Source organism: Daphnia magna, linkage group LG7 (assembly GCF_020631705.1).
Source record: "Daphnia magna isolate NIES linkage group LG7, ASM2063170v1.1, whole genome shotgun sequence".
In the NCBI taxonomy this organism is placed as follows: domain Eukaryota; kingdom Metazoa; phylum Arthropoda; class Branchiopoda; order Diplostraca; family Daphniidae; genus Daphnia; species Daphnia magna.
This window is the reverse complement of record NC_059188.1, coordinates 8628252-8650163: the sequence shown is the minus strand read 5'-3', so window position 1 is coordinate 8650163 and position 21912 is coordinate 8628252. Positions and strand designations below refer to the sequence as shown.

Below are 21912 nucleotides of genomic sequence, written 5' to 3'. Positions count from 1 at the left end.
GGGTGTTTTAACTGTATTATTCCAGTGAACTTTTTAAATCATCTCATCTTGCAAGACAGCAGACATCACTCAGCTTTGCTGAATTTCGCTGATTATGCGTTTACATCTCGTCAGCGTCATTATAGTCTCACACGCAAATTATTTGAAAGATAATACGTCCTAATGGGCGTAGCGGAAATGCAAACTGTAGGCTACTTTTCTTCTTGCAAAAATAGGAAGCTGTTTTTACATTAATTTGTATTTGATTAGATATGTACATTATAAATCTTTTTTATGGTGTTATCAAATCCGTTCTTTTAAATATGTATACTGTACATAGTCGAAACTTCGGTTAACTTTATGCTTGAACATCGTCCAAAGAAACCACGGAAATTGTTGTAGGACTTGTATGCAATCCTAGCCGACTGGCACTACTGTCGACAACTCGGAATACAGGGTAGAAAATTACACCGAATATCAACGCTTCGACCAAGCAAAGCGCTGATTCAATCGCTGTAACATGAAACATATTATATAATGATCGATCAGTCCATGTTAACTTGGTAACAATTTTAAGATAAAAAAATAAGTTACTTACATTTCCTCATGACAACTGGAGAAATGTAAGGCTCAACACAAGGAATTGATCCACCGACTCCCAGGAGCAGTAAAATAAGCGTTTGAACTTTTAACAATACTACGCATACAAATAGTACTCTGGCTTTCAACTGTTGATTTGTAAAAAAAAATTGTCATATAAAGTTATTCAGCAAAATTATATAATTTACTTACGGGATAATTTTTCCATTCCGAAATTTGGGAAAAACCTCCAATTAAAAATGAAAAGAATTAACATGATTTGTAATTAGGCTACTTAGAAATTTTTGCGTGGCTAACCAGTTGTCAAAACGTTGTAACCGTACATTCCGATGGTAAAAAATATTATGTTGATTATGCCGAGGGTGGCAAAGGCATTGTTGCGTATCTAGTTTTAAAAACAAATCACCAAATGGTCACCCAAAAAAGAAATTTGTGAAAAAAAACCAAAAAAAAAAACTTTGTTATTTTTGAGCTTACCACTCTCTCTAGGACGCCAGCTGACTCCAAAATTGCCATCAAGAGATTAATAAGTAATTGAAACAACGGTGTCTGGTACACCAAACTTTTCATGATCCGTAGATTTTTCCTATTTTTAGCCAATTAGTCAAACGTGTTTACGTTTAATTTATCGTTGAAATTGCTCTTTACTTGTTATAGTTTACGTTGCGGTAGCAGAGACCAACACAGCACCAAGGTGGTCGGCAAAAATTGATTGGAATATCCTTATCTTTTAGATCTTGAACAGTATCCCGATGACCACCCTCTATCAGCAATGACAGGTCGATGAAGTGCATTAACACAAATGGCAAATACCTGTCACGATTGCACGTGCATAAGAAACAGTTTTAGATCAAAGTGACACTTTTTTCAAAACACTTGACAATGTTATCGCGAAATTCTTACGATTGTTTGACAGTATCGCACAATATGGCAGCTCCAGGAACGAGGAATGTCACCAAAGAGAGGATAGAAACAATCATAGGCATTGAAACGATCCATGTTACCAGACGTCTAAAAAAATTTTATATTTTAGGTTGTTGGGAATAAATGGCACAAATTTGTTGGCATTTAAAATATGACATACCTCCATTGCGATGGGTGTTTTCTGACAACATGGAAAATGCTTAACACGAAAATGGCCGTAACGGTTACTGTGGAGATTATACCGAAAATACCAAATGCCGTGCCAAAAGCTCCTAGAGCTGCGAAGATATTTGAGTCAACTTAACCGTTTGAATTGGGCTCAGCCTATGGCTAAAATGTAACCTACCTGCTAGATGTTCAATTGTTGTTACCGGTTCCTCGATGTCGCTTTGCAAGAAGTACGAGCAATTGAATGACATTGTGTTCTCTGTTGTTTGCTTGTTTTTGAGTTTTGTTTTTCAGTCTTCAGCTTAAATGGTTGCCGTCTCGTTGCAGAACTTGGGGACAACAGTGAACGGTTTTAATGCCACGGTGTCTTTATATCGCACCTCGTCTTGCTAGGCATCTGTGTAGAAAAATGCAATATCTCAGGTTGTTTACGGCTTAATCTCTTAATTCTCTGTAATTAAAACGGTACAATTGCCCTTTTGTCTGCCGACCTTTCGCCATGTAGATTTCAGATCAGATATACACAAAGCAAGCGCTATCGCGAATGTCGTAAAACAAGGACAAAAGAATATGCGTTAATGAAAAACTCTTGATCACCACGTTTAATTGTCGTGGCGGAAATATGCAGCAGTTTCCTGCGTCATAATAGTCCCATGAAAACGTTTTATTGGCTACAATATCGTGGTCGGCAACAATGGAACTGTGACTTTTGTCCTATAGCCGTCTTGTAAATGTGTTCTGTTTATTTCAGTTTCCTTTTTTTTATTGACGCACGCACGCACTTTGCATTAAGCCGACGAGGTTGAACTTGGAACGGGAATAACAGCGCGTGTCAACATCGTTTATTATGATGCTTGGAAATAAACGACAATGAACGGCTGAATAATTTATGATATTCCGACAAAGAACACAGAACAAAAAGGTGTTGAAACCAACAAATCGATCATAGAATAAGTAGTAGCCTACTTTTGCGCTTCTATGAAATAGTGGGTGGAAAAAACTCATCCACATCCCTTCGTCGTATTGCCATGGTTACCAATAGGCGAAACAAAACACACTTACGCAAATATGAAAACTACTGAAAAGAAATAGGACATTCATTGGCAAAACCGGAAGTTTTCATGCGTAGAACGGCTGCAAAGTTGATTATTACGAGCTAGTTCAGATGGTTTTTCTTTTTTAGGTTGTAGCATTAGTCTTTTTCTACCAAGGCAAGAAGGATGTCAGAGTCCAAAGATCGTCTCCGGGTCGCAGTTCGCATTCGACCATTCATATCCTTTCAGAACTTAAATTTCTCATTAAATCTCTTGTTTTTGTTATTGCCACTTATTTTTGAAAAGCCTTAACTCAATACGTTTTGCACAGTCAACGAGAGGTGAATAGAAAATGTAAACGCATCGTCAACATGGATGGAGCCGAAACTGTTTTGACTCATCCGACTGATCAAGCAGACCGTAAGAGTTTCACTTTCGATCATTCTTACTGGTCGTTTGACGGGTTTAACCAAGACCCGGTTAGCGGTAGGAATATTCCCGATCCTAAACATCCTCGAGGCCATATTTACTGCGATCAAGTGCGCACGAATAAAACCATTTTTATTTTAGGGTAGTGATTAATGCAGTTGTTTCCCTTTATGTTTGGATATTTACTTGCTGATAAAGGAGCGTTTATTTTCCGATCTTGGTCGGGTAATGTTGGCTGACACTTTTGAAGGTTACAACACGACGCTGTTTTCGTACGGACAGACGGGTTCGGGAAAATCCTATTCGGTTATTGGGTACGGCCCTAATCAAGGTGATTATAACTCGCCTTAAATCTTTTGTTACACGTTAATCCCTAGTTTTATGTGCTAGTATATACTGGTTGTTGGTATGAGCATTTATGAAACACAACAATGTAGGTATTATTCCACAATTCTGTCATCAAGTTTTCCGTATCATAGAAGAAAAAACATACATTTCGCCGACCAATACTGCCCAGTTCGAAGTGCGTCTCTCTATGCTGGTAAAATAAAAGTTTTGGCATTTTTTTTTTTTTATTAAAATACATAAAATTGTATTTGTAAAGGAAATATACAATGAAACTGTAAACGACCTACTGACAGCATCGAAAAACGGCAGAGGACTAAAAGTGCGCGAACATCCAAAAAAAGGCTTCTATGGTAGGCCTAGCTATTACTAGATCAATTTGTTGTACATGATTCTATTTTTAAAATTCACAAAAGAACATTAATTACGTTGTATTTTGTACAGCGGATGGTTTGTCAGATTTCCAAGTGTCGAATTACTCAGACATCGAACGGCTTCTCGAACAAGGGGCACTCAAGCGGTTGGTACCTTTTTTCTTTAGATTGTTCGTGTCGGTATAGTCTACTTTATCAAAATTTACGTAGACTGTCCTTAAAAGGAATTGCAAATATAAATGTTATCAGCTATGTGACATTATTAGACCTACTCGTATATACCCTTGAGAAAAAGCTCAGAATACGCAAGTGCTTTATTACAATATAATAAAATGACAATAAATTAATCTAGGACTGTGGTAGCGACCAATATGAACTCTACCAGCAGCCGCTCGCACATGATTGTTACCATTCGTCTCATCCAGAAGGGGACGATTAACGGTGGCGAAATGACTACTACATCAGTTGTCAATATTGTTGATTTAGCTGGCAGGTCAGTGAAATAATTTAATGCTCTGTTTATATTTACTTAGTGCCGTTCGTGTATTGTAACCAAGGATTTTGGTAGACAAAATTGTCCTGTGGAAATTATCAACTACAATTAAACTGTAGACGAATTGTATACAGTAGTTTTTAAATTTTACATGATAACGGCCACTATTTTAATGTCATGCTTTCCGGTATTATTTGCAACAATGGTGCTTGGCTTATGAATGCTAGGAAAAGAGTTTCAAAAGATTCCATAATCAGTAGTGATATGCCTAAGGTAAACGAAAAACTTATCGTTCTCTCATTAAATCCCCTAATATCCAGCTTATTTGTTAAGTGACTGCGCATGAATGCTAGAAAAACATTTTACAGCCCTGAAAACGAGCGAAAAAAACAAACACCATGACAACGTAATAAAAAAATGCTGACTCATAATCCTTTTTAGCGAGCGGATTAGAAACACAGGTGATAAAGGTGTGATTGCTGGGCAAGGAAGTGGGAACGCGAGCGGAGAACGGTTTCGTGAAGGAGTCTCCATCAACAAATCGCTGCAGAGCCTGGGGAATGCAATCCATATATTAGCCGAATCTTCACCTGGATCATCGTCACATTTCCCTAGTCATAGCCAGAAAGGCCCACGGGTTCCCTATCGAGATTCGGTGCTCACAAAATTACTGATGCATGCTTTAGGAGGAAATAGCAAAACGATCATGGTAAACCATTTCATGTCAAATTTGATTGCAAAAGAATGAATTTTTAAATCAAATGTTTTTAATTTTAGTTGGCTTCGATCAGTCCTGCCGATATCCATTACGAAGAGACGTTGTCAACATTACGTTATGGCAATATATCCAGTCTAGATTGATAAATGATGCATACACGTTGATTTTCTATTATTTGTTCAACAATTAGCTGATCGAGCGAAGCAAATCCGGACGCGGCCTATAGTTAATAAGAATTCAACCGAAAAATTAGTTCGTGATTTGGAGGGCGAAAACCAGCGGCTGAAAGCCATTTTAGCCCGTGGTAACATTGATCCACAATGGTTAAAAACAATAGTAAACGGCCGCCAAACCAATCCGCAAGGTATAAATTAACATGTCAGACTGTCGATGACAATCTGTTTTACTGATGAGCCTTTTACAATTGCAATCAACAGCCATGAAAGAGGCCAGAAAAAAATGGGAAAATGAACTCCGAGCTCAATTAACGGAAAATGAACGTGAAATGCAACAATTGCGATCTCCACAGCATAAGGAGTTAAAGCATGTTGCAACAGATACGGTACGAAAATTTTCTTGGTACCTATAATGAAATAAGGCACGGAAAATAACAAACAACATTAACGTCTCTTAAGTCGATTGAAAGTCAAGTGAATAATGAATACAATGGACCTCATCTACAAAATATCAACATGGATCCTTTGCTGAATGGACGATGGATCCATCATTTGAATAAAGGCATCACATTCATCGGAAAACGCAAGCTGGCAGATCGACTATCGAAATGATCGGTCCGGGGTAATTCCATCTCTGTTCATATTAGATATAGTTCTCTAAAATTACATTTTTGCTTCTTTCACTACTCCTTCCTTCCTTACGATAGGATGAAGGAGAATCACGCTGAAATGTCAGTTCACGAGAATAATGAAGTTACGCTTCGTCCACTGACATTTGATGGTAGAGTTTTGGTTAACGGAATGCCAATCGAGCCTCAATTCGAAACGGTTCTCCATCCAAACGATCGTCTGGTTTTTGGCGCTACTCAAATGTGGCTCTTTCGTCATCCAGCATTAGAAACAGAAGCCGGCGTCTCGGATAGTCCCATGATTAATTATGATTTTGTTTTGCACGAAATGGCTACCAAATCAGGTTCAACAATATTTTCAAGCTTTTCAGACAATCAAGGTAGACATATGGCCTTCACAACAATATTGTTAAACATAACATGTAACGTTTATAAGCATTACTAATTCACATGGGATGGCAGATTTACTACAGGAAGAATTGAGTGTCATTGTACCCGCGGTTGAGGAGGCTAATGGAATCAGCGCCGAAATGAATAAGCACGTCCAATTCGAGATTGTGCTCGTTGCCCCCAAGGACTTTATTGATCCAGGTGGCAAAACGGTACCTAACCAAGTAAGTTTTCTAGGAAAAACAATCGATGCATAAGAGGCTTTTCTTATTATGTCCGCGTTTAAAAGGTGTACATCAAGATGAAGAATTTAGACCATGGAACAGATTACATTTGGTCTAAAGACAAATTCTTGGCACGGTTCGATTACATGAAGGAAATGTATAGGCAACATCAAATGGGAATCAATGGAGAAGAAGATGACAACGACGACCTCCACATCATGGATGTATCTTTTTGGATTTTTGTTTAGATTTTTCTTTTATCAGTTGGCGCTTTTCACGTAATCTTTCTGTTTATCTCTGTTTTCATCTGTCTCTTATGTGAGAATAGGAACGTGATCCATTTTCTGAACCATCCGATGCTGTGGTAATAATAGGGATGGCTCGAATATTTCTGCAATCACTAGCTTACTTGGTAAACAGAAAATCCTCTTAGTTGACATTACTGGCAGCAAAAACAACTCAAAAATAAATTTGATAATCAGTTTGAAGAGTATTATTGAATTTCAGGTGGAGCTACAAGAGCATGTACCTGTGACCGACTTGCGTGGAAGTAAGATTGGGTTTATGAAACTAGCTTTGATTCCTTGTGCTGACAGCCAAGGGCATGAGCTTCAAGAAGAAGATTTGATCAATTCTTCAGGCCAACTGATTGGAAGAAATCTTTTTTTTAAGTTCAACATAATAAGTTGTCGTAACCTACCACCTAAATTCAGAGTTAGTAGCTCATAAATAATTGCAAAACAACATTTCTAAACTTCTAAATTATTCAATAATTTTTGGTAAACAAAAGGACATTCACTGCAAGTACAGATTTTACGATGATAAAGTTGATAGCAAAACAGAAATGTATCCATATTCGACTAATGTGAAATTTAATCACATCCGAATCTTGCACTTTGAACCCGCAACACGAGAGGTTAGTTTCTAGTTAGTTTTCACCAACATCTGATAAAGACTCCACATTATCGTTTGCTTAGTTTGTAGAATATTTGAATCATGGTTCCGTAGTAGTGGAAGTTCTTGGAAGGCATATCATCAACCACGATCCTCTTAACCAGCCACTTCCAATGTCCAATCCTCTGAACACCAGGCAACTCCACGGTGTAGAAGATCACAGAATTTTTACTCGGTGACCAATCCGAATGTTACTTTTTGCTCATAACTATACAAATAATCAAATGTACGTTGATCAGGAAAGGTGAATTACTGGCTCAAAACCCTGTGACAAACAGTTTCGAAGGCGTTTTCGAAACGGTACACGGGAGAAAGCAAGAACTGATATCGGAGCTACAGCTATTAAAACACAAACAAATTCGACTTGAGCAGCGCTTGGATTTTGTCCGACAGATGACCGAGCACTGTCTTCTTATCGGACAGCAAAGTATTCCGACAACATTGCTTGATGCAATGCTAAATGTTAATAACTCAGAAGAGGCTCGTGACATTGTTCAACAGCTACAGGCCGGAGAAGGTACTAGACTTTATCACTGCTATTATGTAACTTGATTAATTTTCTTTAACACCCCGCTCCTAGATGGTGAAGAATGGATAGAGTGGAGTGCAACAAATCGTCAAAAAGAACACCGAAGCAGCGTCTGTACTATGTCATGAGGCTAAGGCATTATTGAAAGACCCTTAGACACTTGAGAAAATCCATTGTGTGAAAAATCCTCGTTTTAATTCGACCTAAATTAAAATATTTCTGCGAAATTATGCAGAGGAAATCCCAAACCAAGTTGGCATTACTGAAGAATCTCCGATGGCATTTACACTTGCTACACACAAGAGACAAGACTTCTTTATTATGTAAACGACAGGCATTTAAACAACAAAGACATAGAGCATGAACAGGAAAAATGAAAATATGTACAATTTCGAGTTCTGATGCCTATGACACGATATGGCAATCGATGTAAAATAAAGGCGACCTTTTAAATTTCGCTCGTATTACGCTACGCTAGTTAGCTAATACTCGGTCCTTCAAAAATAAATCCACGGATGCTTTATATAAGCTCAAATCGTCATCGCAGTATTCGATCACTAGCTCGCGCACAGGTAAATTGCACAGTCGTCTTCTGCAAAATGCAACACAATTGACTTAATGATTTACCTACAACTTACTAAAAGTGTAACTCACCTGAAAGCAAGGTCCATTCGAGCACACAGTGCACGTCGAAAGAGTGATGAATAGTCGAATAAGGGTTTTTTGTCAGTCGCAACGTCAGACGTTGGTGACTGCCCATCACTTGAGCGATACCTAAGCGTGCGAACACTGCTTTACTCTGCCAACGCTGACGTGCTCTGACAGTTCCAGAATCTGCTTTTTTCTCCCGCTTACAAGCCAGGCTTGTCCAATCCACTTCAAGGGCATCGATTGGTGCTAAAAATGATTTAAGAACATAAGAAACAAACCAAAAACAACTAAGTTAAGCTTAATTCCGAATAATATAACGCAAATTACCGCTTCTCGCTTCATCCTCAAGTTCTTCGTCGGAGATCTGTTCTATATCCATTCCACCTAGCAAATCTTCGTCCGTGCTACGGCTCTCAATAGCTGAGGCAACAGGCGACACAATCTTCGGCGACGGCTGAGCGTCGGACAACTGAACAACAGGTTCCACGCTTACACTCAATTCGGTTTCGACTGGAGTTTTTATTGGTTCCAATTCCGTGTCCACTGGCGCTGCTTCTTCTGTTTTCACGCTTTCCGTATCCTGTGGATTTTATTTGTTGAAAACATTGACATGTAAGTAATGGAATTATTTATCATTCCAAATAAAGCTCTTTCGATACAAACCTGAAGATCGCGATTGAGAATTTCGTCGACATCGTCACTGAAATCACTGAAGTTTTCTTCAGCATCTGCTGCTGACGAAGAAGGCCGCACTGTTTCCTCCGTTTCATCTTGTACCTTAGGCGCAGTAACAGAGGACGGTTCACTTGGAACTGGCGACCGGGGTTCTTCTGGTAAAGGGGCGGGTGTTAGGGGCTTTGACAATTGACAACAGGATCTGCAACCCGACGATTCGAGTCACGTGAACGACGGCCATCTCCGCCTAGGCGTCGTTCACGATCTCTTTTATTATCTTCTGTTCTCGTAGACGGTAGCTTTGATATAGGATCCCACGCTGTATTTCGGCTAGGATGGATCTGCTCAGGATACGAATGATTGCTTACGGGGGCGGTGAGTATGATTTTTTCCATGACATTTCCGCAGAGCTCAATGTTCTAACCCCAGCCGATTTCTTTAAAATAAAAGAGCAAAGTGGACTTAAGCAGTAAACAAAGTATGCAATGAATGAATAATCCATTTTCAAATAAAAAATACAAAATTTAATATAATGATAATAATAATAATTTCTAAAAAAATTTCTAAAGCAAACCATCGATTGGGCGGTTGCGTCGTCGAAATTCAGGATGATCCCAGTCGCCGATTTTTGTCGTTTCAGGAACAACTGGCCACTCATGTTCATAATCACTGTAATCTTTAGTTCTCCCACCGATTGGGCGACGGACTGGGACGGGAGAAGCAGGCCGCCGAAGTCGACTATCGTAAATATCCTCTTTTCGTTCAAGTTTGGGTAACAAGGTTTGTGGACTATAAACACGTCGGGGCTCGTATGGCTCGGCTCGCTGCCGTTCTCTGTAGGAGGAGCTGGTCGGGGAGAGATCACGAACAGGATATGGTTCACGATACACAGGTGATCGAGGACGAACGAGATATCCTGGCTCCAATAATCTGTCTCGTGACTTCTCAACTTTTCCGCGAGCGTCGTAAATGCTGGTGCCGGTTGCAGCTTTGCGTTCACGTGATCTACTTCCCGGAGGCGAGCCCTCGTCAACTCTGCGTCTGACCACTGGAACGAGCAATTTTCGTTTTGCCTCACTTGGAGAAGATTCTGGAGATCTGCGCTGCCTTCGATCCCTGCTTAGGGGTTCGGGGTCTTTGACACGTGGGGAGCGACTCTGCACCATCGCTGAATAGGGCGGAGAATCGCGTGAATGTTTTACACTAGAACTCGAAACTGTTAAGGATTTTGAGCTGTCAGACACTTAAACATTTCATGAGATCATAGCTTCAAACAAACATGAACATACCGTGCTGACGCTTCGGTGAGGTATTCCGAATTAGTTTTTGGAAGTGTATGACGAATCCTTTTTCTGGCAATTTGGCTTGCAGAAGAGAGCTTTGCAATCTTCCTAGCTTTAGCTTTGGCCTTTTCTTTAGCCACTTGGTTTCTGCTAGAAGAACTTTGACTTCTTTTAGTAACCCTGTTGACTTTCTTTTTACCCATTTTCTTATCCTTCACCTAAAAAAAACAACTATAATTCAGAAACAAGTTCTCCAAGGCCATATTTTTTTAATACTTCGCCATCTGAATCTGATGAAGAGGAAGAGCTGCTGGAGGAACTGGCACTTGATGTTGAAGATGAACCTGATGATTCTGAAGAACTTTCTGAAGAAGAGCTGCTTGAAGTTGAGGAAGAACTTGAACTTCTTTCTCTTTTCTTAGCTACTGGTTTTTTATTTTGCCTTTATGCTCTTGCTCTTCTTGTTTTGCCAGCTCTCTCTGCAGCATTTCCAACTTGCGCTCTAAAGCCATTTCATCTTCATGCTCTAGTGATTTCTCCCAGTCTCCACTATCAGCAGATTTAGAGCTTTGTTTCATTGTGAGTTTTGGTTTATTACCAGCCACATCTTTTCGGTTAGGTGGTGTCCTGCTACAACTTCTCTTCCTGCCTTCTTTACCAGATGAGTTTACTGGTTTAAAGTTCTTACTGTTGTGCGTATCGAGAAATTTACACTTATTTGAATAGGAGCAAGTACCTTTGTGAGCCCATTGCTTACAATAGTCGTCCGTCACCGAAGACGGTTTCGATCCCAACCTTTCGAAAACACTCGGCTTTTTTGCCACCGTCACGACTTTTTTTACTTGAAGACATCGAAGAACGGGAAAAGTTGAAGTGATATCCAGTTGCTCGTATGTTATATATTTTTAATATCCCAAATCTAACTTTAACACTTTAAGATAAACTTATAACTTGAATAAAGTCAGTAAATTACTATGGTACTTGTGCAAGCCATTGGAACCATAACAAGCGTGGAAAATGGCAACGTCGTTGAATAATAAAAAATTATTTTATTTTAGAAAATTTTAAATTTAATCTATTCCAGCTGAATATTTTGTTAAATTTTTTTTCAAAAATAATTACATACTTCGAAACTTTTGTCGAAAAATAAAATGGGATTTTTCAAATAACCTTCGAAAATTTCCTCTGGCAACATCGTGATTCTGCATTTGGAAGAACTCAGCTGCTCCAACAACTTCGATAGTTCTTTAGGTAAAAATAACAAATGTTATATATTTGATTTTAGTTATAAGTGTTCTAAATCGCAGGAGAGAAATGTGGTACGAAGCATTACCTAGTTTGTTTTTGACCGGTTTCTTTGTATGCCTCCCATATGGCCTTGTTCCGGTTATTCATAAAATCTTCCAAAATGGGAATGTAAGTAAAGTTTTTTTTATATGTAAAAGATGAATTACAACTAATATCTATTCTAATTTTGGAGGCATATTCAAGGCTTCAAAATAAAACCCATGATAGGTTTTTCTATAGAAGGGATACTCGTTTGACTGGTAACCCTTATGTGCTGGAAGGTACCATTTCAGTAATGGAAATATGTTTCAGTATTAGTAAATTAATTTTTTTTTCTCACCTAGGGTTTGGAATCTATCCCTGATTAGACAAACAGATTCAGGTCTCAGTGTTACCATAGAGGATTTGATGAAATAAATGTATTAGTGGGAAAGAAGAATCAATTTGTCATTAGTGATTGTATGTCGAACCTGGTTATCTACCAAAAGCTTTGAATCAGTCTTCCCTATTTCTCCTCTGAGCTAACTTGTTTGGTTTCTCAGATGATATGAAACTTTATTACTTCAAGTTCCCTTTTGGATTGTGTACATGGTAAGCATGCAAAAGCTTGCTTTATGCAGATTCATTAGTCAATGCCTATAGTATTGTAGGTACAAATTTGCTCTTTAGGTAAATATCAATTCAAAGAAATTGCTTTGAATTGATAAGTTCCACATCATGAAAATCATCAGAATGGAGCAAACAGTGCTAATTTGATCTTTTATTTGATTTGTGTGTTTCATGAGATTTGTGGCAGCACTTTTGTCAGTATCATTTGAACACAGAACATTTTATGCCCTGAATTTACATAGAAACAGAAGTGGAAACAGAGCTGCATAAGCTTTTGGGATGCTTTTACACGTGGTAACTCCATTGTATTTAGCTTGGCGAAGGATCACTATTGCTATTGCCATTAGTCTCTTCTATAAGCTGGACGGGTACATCAGCTTGTCTATTGCAGTTATATTCGGAACCGAGTATTAAAATAAGGCATGGAATCAAGAGATGAAGGCTGTGCTTTTCATCTGTTGTTTTACAGTCATCGCAAATGTAGATGTTATTACAGTGAAGGCACTTATAGGCCAAACCCATTGTGACCGTTTTTCCGCAACCGACACAATCACAGGTGGCCAGGTCCTTGTCATTACCGCAATCTTGTCTGATAGATGTTTCAAACAGTTCGACGGAGGCAGCAATAAAGGACTCGTCTGTAGTCTCTAGTTTCAGTTCTAAAGCAGGCAAGGAATTACCTTGAAAGGCAGAAAGTTTGTGTTGATGTAATCTTAATATTGCTGCGAGTTTTCGTCCGAGTCTATAGTCGATGGGTTTCCCTTCGACATCTGTTAGGAATATATAATTTGATTCCATTAAAGAATAACAAAGTTAAAATTTACATACCTGTATAGGAAAGGTAGAATTGTTTGTTGCGAAGGAATCGATCAAAATGAATAGTTGCATTTTCCTTCCAATCTGACAAGTTATTAACACATGGATCAACTGATAGACGACGAATAATTGTTTTGTTATCTAATTTCAAAGATCCTATCACATCAAAAATTTTAACAGAATGAACAATCGGTGCATCAGCACAAGCCCCTGTTTCGTGAGCTGTGATTTCAGTAATTGGATTTTTGGCAGGGAATTCAGGAATTGGAGTTGGGTAAAAGCCACAGCCATGTTAGAGCTTTATACGCCTGACTGCTCTTTGCTCTAAGTTGTCCAAAAGGCAGCAGGATCATGTTATCTTTAACGGAAACGCAAGCCCGGTCGGCGTTGCATCCAAACTGAACTTTGAACGCTTGGTAAATTTACACAACTCCACTTGTATTGCCACCCATTCTGATACACACGATCAAGTATGATAACACTGATACGCACTCACACACACGAACACGGAAAGTGAATGACAGGCGGGATGTTGGGGACAAAACGGGGCCTGGCACGGCGTTGATACACTATATATAAAGGGAATATACGGTTCCTGGAACCTTAAATTAGACTAATTCGGGAAAAAAAAAAAAAAAAAAGCACACGCCGGGCACCTTGTTGAGGAGGGGAATGTAAAGGATGCAAACAGAAATTGGCTGGAGAACAAGAGATTTTTTTTCTTTCAGACCAAGAAATGCTCAAGAAAAAAAGACTCTAAACCTGCCATTTTTCCTTCAGGAAAAAACAAAAATTGATCATCTGAGTAAATCATCGTCAAAAGACTTTATATCTACTTAATCAATTTACTTTAAAAGACAGAAAAAAAAACAGAATGGCTAGCATAACGTCAATTCAAGCTTGTTTTGCGATGATTGTCTGGCTTTTGCTGCGATTCTTGTTAGCTTGGCGTGGAGTAGCCGCAGTTACACTCTGCTTACGTGTTTGTAACCGGTGATGATAGCTTTGCGCCAGTGAATTGACGATTGAAATGACGAAATATATCACCATGACCATCACGAGCTTTTCGAAAGAGAAGCTAACAGGCTGCCTCCTTCGGACGGTATCGTACCCTCCTTAGCATGCAATTTGGCTTTCTGGCTTCTAAACAATTGCTCTATAGGCTCCTTTAACCGTGATCCTATTACTGGAACCTGAAATAAAAGTAGACTTTTGCGAAACTTTGTTTCCATAAAAGCATAGGAAAAGTACGTACATTTGCCAAAGATGTCAGCAGTTTGTTCACCGATTCTCATTAAACGCCACGATCACTGTTAACTGTTGCAAATGCGTTTTAATAATAGCTTTTCCTATTAATGTAGCTCCAAAGAAAGTCCAGAATGGCACTAGGAAATGGCCGCATGTAATCCCTGCTAAATCGAAGAGAGGATTGGGAATCTAAAGCAAATTTCCATAATAAAAAACAGTTAATAAACAAGACAGTAGCCGTATGTGAATCACATGGGTAGGCAATAATTTTTCCTACCGATGCGCAGGCCAAGATGCCAAAGAATCCAACACGTTCTACCAGACGCTCAACGCCTGATTTTAGGCGATCAAGTAAAGTCTACCAAAAAAAATCAATTAGTTAATGCCGAATAATTAAAGAAATAGAAACGAGGAACCGTACCATCTGTTCAGGGTGCTGTTGTTTAAGTTGCAGGGTTTCGAATTCAATTAATTTTCGATGTCGTCATTAAGCTCGATACTAGATCGCCTCCGTCCCCGTTTTCCTTTGTTGCCTAATGTTGACAATCATGGCGGCTCTAGCCATAAAGTAAGGTGGTAGCTCACCTAGGGCTGTTCCAGCTCCCACATCATTACTTCCAGCCGCACTTTTGCCATTATAGACCAAAGCGTCACTGGCAGCTGAGATAATGTCTCATTTTCCGGACAGATAATGCTGCAGAAGACATAAATGATTATTAGTAGTTTGTAACAAAGTTATCTCGTGTAATTACCTGTCCGGATAGGGTGGAGATGGAAAATCTAAGGTACCACATTCGTAAGCGGCAAGCGTAACAGCCGCAATATGCAGGTCCCAAATAAAGTAAGAATGTGTGTAACCCTGTGCCAAGGCCTACAGAACTAAGAACACCAAGTCCCAGCCAATAAAGGCACCATATGACTTGTTTTTCTACAGAGGATTATAAGTTCCTGATGAGGTCCTGGGATGTGATATGCTATAACATAGCACCATTAAGCTGATGGTAAACAATACTGACAACTTGTAAGCCCATAACCTGTTAGAGAAAAACAGGCAATAGATTGTCTTGTTAGTTTTCAAGTCGCATTTGTAATGGGCAGCTACACTTACTTTAAGGCATATTCTTGAATAGTCAAGCATAGTTCAACAGTAAAATATTGCAGGGTTGTGAATGGTCTCTTCCATATCACGATTCCTTCTCTCTCTTGGCGTTCTTCTTCCCTCATTTTTTTAATTGCATTAATTCCGGACTGAGGAGATCAGGCCATTCCTTTCACCGGTTTTCATATTTTCTGAACTCCCTTTTGAACCTTATGGATGAGAAACATTATGACAATTTAGACGGATTACAAAAATGAGTATTACTTGAACAACATATATCTACTTTGTTGCTGCTTGTGAAGGGGGTGGTTTACCTCGCTCCCCTCCTCCAGTCTGGACTGGAGACACAGTTCTGTATTTGACTTTTCCGTTTGAAGTGTTATTCAAGCGATCTTTCGTTGCTCGTATCGTCACCTTTGCCCTTTCTATCGTTTTTTTCTTGGTAGAAGTTGGAGCATTCGAGACGAAGTGTTTTCGTCTGTCCATTACGCGACTTCGAGGTTGATTTCGTCATTGCTTATTTACGCTTCACCAGACGAAGAAAAGATAACCTCAAGGAAAAGTTATTTACCAGGAATAGCTTAAAGTAACTCAAAAAGAACTCCACGACAGTAGTAGAAATTGTGTTATATTAAAAAACATGCCGGCCAGAAAATCGGCTATGCCATACTGCAGAATGCAATAGATTTGGTAGCTGTCCTAATATTCAACTCCCACCTCTCCGCCCCTAAAAACGGGACTTTGGCACATCGCAAAGGCAAAACCAGGACAAAAAACCCTCTATATTCAGGGTCCTGAAGGTCTGAACTAGGCAACCTGAACTATAATTAGACTTATATTCTATATAAAAAATAAAGAGCCGAACGTTACAGTGCCATTTCTTCTCAAGCTTTGTTTTCAAACTAATATAAACCGCTGTGTTATTGCCCTGGTCCACCGCTGTGAGGGTGAAAAACGTCCGACGTGCACAATCACTAAACGTTTGTGGCTAGTAGACCAAAGAAACGGAAAGCCGCCCTGTCGATTAACCACCCATGTAATCAAACGCGCCAGAAGGCAATGGACGACCACCCATACAGCTTGTTTCTAAATATATCATCAATTTTTCTTTATGTTGGTGTGAAGCGGATAAAGTTCTGATTCTTTAGTTCCTTTTCAATGCCAGCGCTTTAGGGAAGTCGTTAATGAACTAATTCAGTTTTATTGCTGTTCAAAGATCTTTAGAAAATGGAAAAGCGAAAACATAGGAGTTTCGGTATTTCAACATGGATTTAGGTTATAGCAAGCAGAAAAAACACTACACTTTTTCGTGACGTTACAGATGAATTCGTTCAAAGAAAACCCATCAAGTCCGACATAGGAAAAACATATCAGTTTTGAGTTGAGACAACAATGCAATGTGCGTGCATCTTCATATTTTTGAAAAAACAGTGGGAGTAAAGACGGAGGGTGCATAATGTATCAATATAACATGTTGATCGAAACGTTCGTGCAAGTTTTACGCATTAATCTTTTGGTGGAAGTGTGAATATACACGCAATATACCATTGCCAGCATAATACTCATTCAAGTATTTATAAACGGAACTTCCATGGCCAAGATTTGTCAATGTTTAACAGACTAAATTCGTGCTTTAACTGAGCTTCTCCTAGTGATCTGGATCGTTTTGCTGAACTTACAACTGATGTTGCAATTTTGGTCAACATATCCTGCATTTTTCGGATTTCCTCCTCTTTCTGTTGGAGTATCAAATCCCGCCGCATTCTCGTCTTCCGGTAATTCAATCAGCATAGAATCACGTTTGAGTTTACTGCGCACAAGAAACGTGAGAAGGAATAATGCGTAATCTGGTTTCATTCAGTTGATAGTGGGAGGTAGAAATTCCAAATTTACCTTCGCTCTCTGTGGGGTGGTTGGGTGACCAGGTTGTGGGTAAGTCTGGTTATGCATGCCGACCGGAACGCCTCGTAATGGATTTCGTGAGTCTGATCGCGGGAGATCGCTACATTCATGCAATTATAAAATTATAAAACACTTAAATTTGTTGACGAAAAATGCGAAGTTTATTCACTTACGCTAGATGGGTCTCTATCACATGCATTGACCGCAGTTTTTGTAGGTCGCTATATGGTGGGCTCTCCACTATAGAAAATTTATACATTAAAATCACAAGGAATGTGACTAGAATTTTCTTATAATTCTGTTTACGGAAACCACGCTACGAATTAATAACATACCTTCAACGACGCCCTGTGGGTAAATCCTGCCCACAAAACCTGCGACCGTTGACCTCGAGAATTTGACACATTAGCCGATACGGCAAAAAGGGCACGAATCCTTTAATTCCTTGTCTTGCTTTTTAAAAGCTTCATCTTCATCGGGATCACATTCAGGAAACTGGTAAATCTATAGGAATATTACAGTGAAGAATAGAAAACAAGACAAAACTTTAAATTTAAAAATTCATGCTAATAAATGTGCCGACAGCAGAAGACAAACCTGAATGTCGTGTTGTTTTAATTCCCTGAAGAACCTGTGATTTGAAGCGACTTAGTTCTGTGGTAGTCAGACTGTCGCTCTTGGCTACTTCACAGGTACGAGGTTGACTTTCTTGTGAAGCTTTCTCCATGGCAGCTACATCCAACATTCCGTAATCTAAATGGGGTGCCATAGATTAAGGCCATTGAAAAACAGGTTGCGCAGGCTTTGACTTGAACTGTCATTACCTACGTGACCGTAGGGAGGAATAAAATAAAGACAACAATGAACACGATTGTCGACGATTGATTTGCGGTGAGTCCACTTTCGTCTTGAAAGTATTTTTTGAATTGGACGTCAATGTAATCGGAAAGGCGCTTGGCAAGTCTCTTCACTATTTAATGCATCATGAAACCTTTGAAGTTCAACAAAAGGAATCGTGAAGTTTGTTAAAGCTGAAACACGACGAAGAGGAAGCAACGTTTACCAGGAGTGTCGACAATTGTGAACCTCAATTTAATTCCCATTTCCTCAATGTCAGCCGTCCGCACTGAATGCCAGTCGTCTTTGTCAGCCGTTCTGAAATAATCATCATTGCCATAATAGTCATTGCATTTGATTGCTGTCATTTTTCTCTCGAGTCGGTCACGTCTCGAGGAGAGAAAAATTATATACCCTCAACGGGAGGAATGACACGGTCTTGAGTAGAGATCTGCCAAGAAGAGCGTATTGACGAGCGTCGACTTGCCTAAGCCGGATTCTCCAGCTACCATCAGCGTGAATTAAAACCCTTTTTGATGATGGTCTTCCGGTGAATTTGATCCGGCAAACTTGCGAATCCAATGTACTCGTGATCCATGTTTTACATCAGTCCTGTCAAAAAAAAAAAAAAATGAAACAAAAAAGCAGCACTTTTCAGTGAAATAAAATTGTTCAAGAGTTCTCTTTCTTTGCACGTGTTCGAGAACTACTGGCAGGCGTACAAAATGCGTGTGAGGCAAGACGCAAGAGGGCAGCTGTGGGAAAAAGGCTCACCGTTCCACCAAGTGATTTTCTCGTAAGAATCCACAAAATTCTGAATGTACTATTTTGGGTTTTCCTTTCTTCCTTATATTTCCGTTTTAGAATTTCACGGGGAAAACAAATAAATGGAGATAGCACAGGAAAATGGGATATAGACAATGGAATAGCGTCAAATAGCTCCTCCAAAGGACAATTGACGGATATAACTTTGTCAAGCGACTAAAAAAACGCGTCTGTTGTCCCAACGGAAATGGAACGATAGCGTGAAAAGATGACGTCGCCAAACGAAGAATATGGCAGAACGGAGTGCGAAAGGTTTTTTAGACAGAAGAACAAAACAACATACCTGTGATTGAGGGAATGAAGAGGGTTGAAATAAGCAGCCTTAATCCACAAGCTGCGTACGGCTGTGTGAACAAGTGCCGCTATGGTCTGCTGGGCTCTCCTACAGGAAAACCAAACAATCGGACACGGTTACACATCTTTTTTTCCACCGTGCTGAAGCGTGAGTAGAGAACCCCGGTGGACGGAGGCGGATGCCTATGCAGTTAGAGGGCAAGGGCTTAGAGATGGTGCTGTGTTCGCACAAAGCAAATGCCGTCCATAAGTATGGATGAAAAACACAGACAAAACCCCAAGCAAACTTGATATCTCGCGTGAAGTTCCTATTACCGCTTTTTTGAACTTACTAACGAGTTTGACAGATGACGCCCATAAAGAAAATTTCCCGTAGATGAACGGGAAGTCAATGTACACACACGAGATACATTAACATAACGGTTGAGCGTGTGTATCGACGTTTGAGACTGCGCTTTTCCTATTCTTCCATTTCCGATTGACTAAGTCCACTGCATGTCTCCCCTTTAAATCCATGCATGCACAATCGTGAGGACAGGCAAACAAAATAAGCTTTCTTTTCGAGCCAATCGATATAAGGAACGCAAAGCGCTGTTGACAGTGGTCATTAGCCTTTATTGTCATGAAACACTATGTCCGTGGATGGCGCAACGTTCTCATAGTTGAAGAAAACAAATAGCATTTCATATTACAGAAACAGAAAAATTATTATTATTTATTGATAAATAATAGGATATTAATAAAAATAAGGAGTCCACTAGAAATTTAGGATTCATTAACATGATTAGTTGTTCCTGGAATTTCCTATGGCAACATTGCTTTGAAGTAGCAGAACAGAAATTTCTAGAAACAGAAAGCTCCTCCACATTCAGATTATTCACGGAGTGCCAGCTAGACTGTCTTTCTTTAGTGGTAAGTTGCATAATTGTTTCGTGTGATTGTAAATCTATCAAACTGAGAAACAGACAATTTTTAGTTCCAGACATAAAATGTTATTCATATTTAATAGAAATAGTGAGGTAGAACTTTCGGTAAGTCAACTAATAACACTGTTAATAAGGCAAAGCTGAAACGCAGGCTTTGTGGATAACCTTGCAAGATTATTGCGTAATTATTGTAGCGTCGTACGCGTCTTCAATTTTCATGTCTTTGTCTTTGGTTTCATTGAATTGCTGAATTTTCTTCTGTCTTATGCAGTTCTGAATCTTCTGCTAAAACAATGCCACGTCAAGGAAGATCACGTGCCTGCCAGGGTATCACCTCCACCAACTTCCGTGCTGCTGCTCCTGCTCCTAGAGTAGCCTTAATAATCAGAATTTTGTTTTTGTTTTCTCTCCTCAGTTTTCAAAAATTTTCCTACTACATAGGGCACACCTCCTCCAAGTGTCCCAGCTCATGCTCCACAATCCCATGCCCAAGCTCCTATGCAGCAAATGCCACAGCAGCCATAATGTTTGCCCAGATGGCAGCCACAGCTGGAGGGAGTTGCTGGTTCTGCCATTGGACATGTAGCAGGCCATGCACTCACTGGCATGTTCAGTGGAGGGTCATCTTCTGAAGCAGCTGCTGCACAGCTCGCTCAGCAACAAGCTGCTGCACCCTCCAGTATGGAGCTGCTCAGCCACAAGAGCCAACTGGCCCTTGTGCTTGGGAAATCAAGCAGTTTCTTGCATGCTCCCAAAATCAGAGTGATTTGACTCTGTGTGAAGGATTCAATGAGGCTTTGAGACAGTGCAGACAGAGCCAAAGTAATAGTACTTAACTTGAAAGTGTAAAATGGTTGGCAATCTCTAGAATTTTGTTTTTCAATTCAGGCACCTACATGTAAAAAGAAAACAAAACAGCCTGGGGGCATTAGGATGGATTAAGTGACATCAACATAAAATTGACCTAGTGTAGATCATCTTACCGATCTCTGGATAGGGAATACAATTTATTGGTTTCAATATAAAAATTTCTATATAATTATGTTTACTCTAGCATACTATTTGATGTAAGTGTAATTTTTAACAACACTGCCAGCAAGATTGAAAAACTTGCGCAGAGGCTCTAGTCACTATCGACTTTGTTTCTTCCGAGGTAGTTAATTTGTTATGGTCAGCAAAGCGAATAATGTGGTCTGGTAATAGTCTTCTAAAAGCTGTTGGTCGACATCAGTTTTTGCTAAGCTTTCAACAAGACAAACAGCATGTTTCGAGCCGGTGCTATTAAATGATATTTGTAGAGGCCCCATTCGTTCAGCTTTGATATAACCAAGGCCGTGGTTGTCGACCGATAGTTAAGATGCATTAAGTCATGAGTAAGCGTACCATCTCTCAGTAATAGTCGCCAAAAAACGCGAAAAGAGCTCATTTCCCCTCAACTGTTTTCTTTTTTTTTTTTTTTTTTTTTTTTACTGGGAATATATCATTCCTTAAATA

The 21912-nt window shown here is 39.4% G+C and overlaps 2 protein-coding genes, 1 long non-coding RNA gene and 4 pseudogenes across 3 annotated transcripts; 3 read left to right on the top strand and 4 right to left on the bottom strand.

Moving 5' to 3' along the window:
• Nucleotides 1–219: 219 nt before the first annotated feature.
• Nucleotides 220–2026, bottom strand: LOC123474302 (organic solute transporter alpha-like protein 3). The gene is made up of 9 exons (XM_045176243.1): nt 1850–2026; nt 1664–1781; nt 1483–1590; nt 1228–1392; nt 1057–1165; nt 877–964; nt 772–806; nt 578–707; nt 220–492 (listed from the first exon to the last, which is right to left on the bottom strand). The coding sequence occupies exons 1-9, from the start codon at nt 1920–1922 to the stop codon at nt 338–340; spliced, it is 981 nt and encodes a 326-aa protein (XP_045032178.1). The 5' UTR covers nt 1923–2026; the 3' UTR covers nt 220–337.
• Nucleotides 2027–2799: 773 nt separating this feature from the next.
• Nucleotides 2800–8192, top strand: LOC123474124 (kinesin-like protein KIF28P). Its single transcript, XM_045175976.1, is given in 21 exon segments — nt 2800–3244; nt 3333–3465; nt 3572–3675; nt 3739–3832; nt 3924–3999; nt 4206–4346; nt 4788–5055; nt 5124–5184; nt 5255–5428; nt 5502–5626; nt 5700–5820; nt 5823–5862; nt 5948–6249; nt 6332–6483; nt 6549–6707; nt 6812–6895; nt 6991–7197; nt 7274–7399; nt 7461–7612; nt 7677–7954; nt 8018–8192. Coding segments are annotated over 21 exon segments (3042 nt in total). The 5' UTR covers nt 2800–3076; the 3' UTR covers nt 8095–8192.
• A 73-nt stretch (nt 8193–8265) lies between these two features.
• Nucleotides 8266–11442, bottom strand: LOC123474123 (annotated as a pseudogene).
• Nucleotides 11443–11702: 260 nt separating this feature from the next.
• Nucleotides 11703–12145, top strand: LOC123474207. Its single transcript, XR_006648828.1, has 3 exons — nt 11703–11826; nt 11883–11991; nt 12056–12145. It is a non-coding gene; the product is annotated as an uncharacterized LOC123474207 (long non-coding RNA).
• A 1559-nt stretch (nt 12146–13704) lies between these two features.
• On the bottom strand, nt 13705–15759 carry LOC123474545 (annotated as a pseudogene).
• Nucleotides 15760–17208: 1449 nt separating this feature from the next.
• On the bottom strand, nt 17209–19604 carry LOC123474544 (annotated as a pseudogene).
• A 1298-nt stretch (nt 19605–20902) lies between these two features.
• LOC123474543 lies at nt 20903–21323 on the top strand (annotated as a pseudogene).
• Nucleotides 21324–21912: the final 589 nt, after the last annotated feature.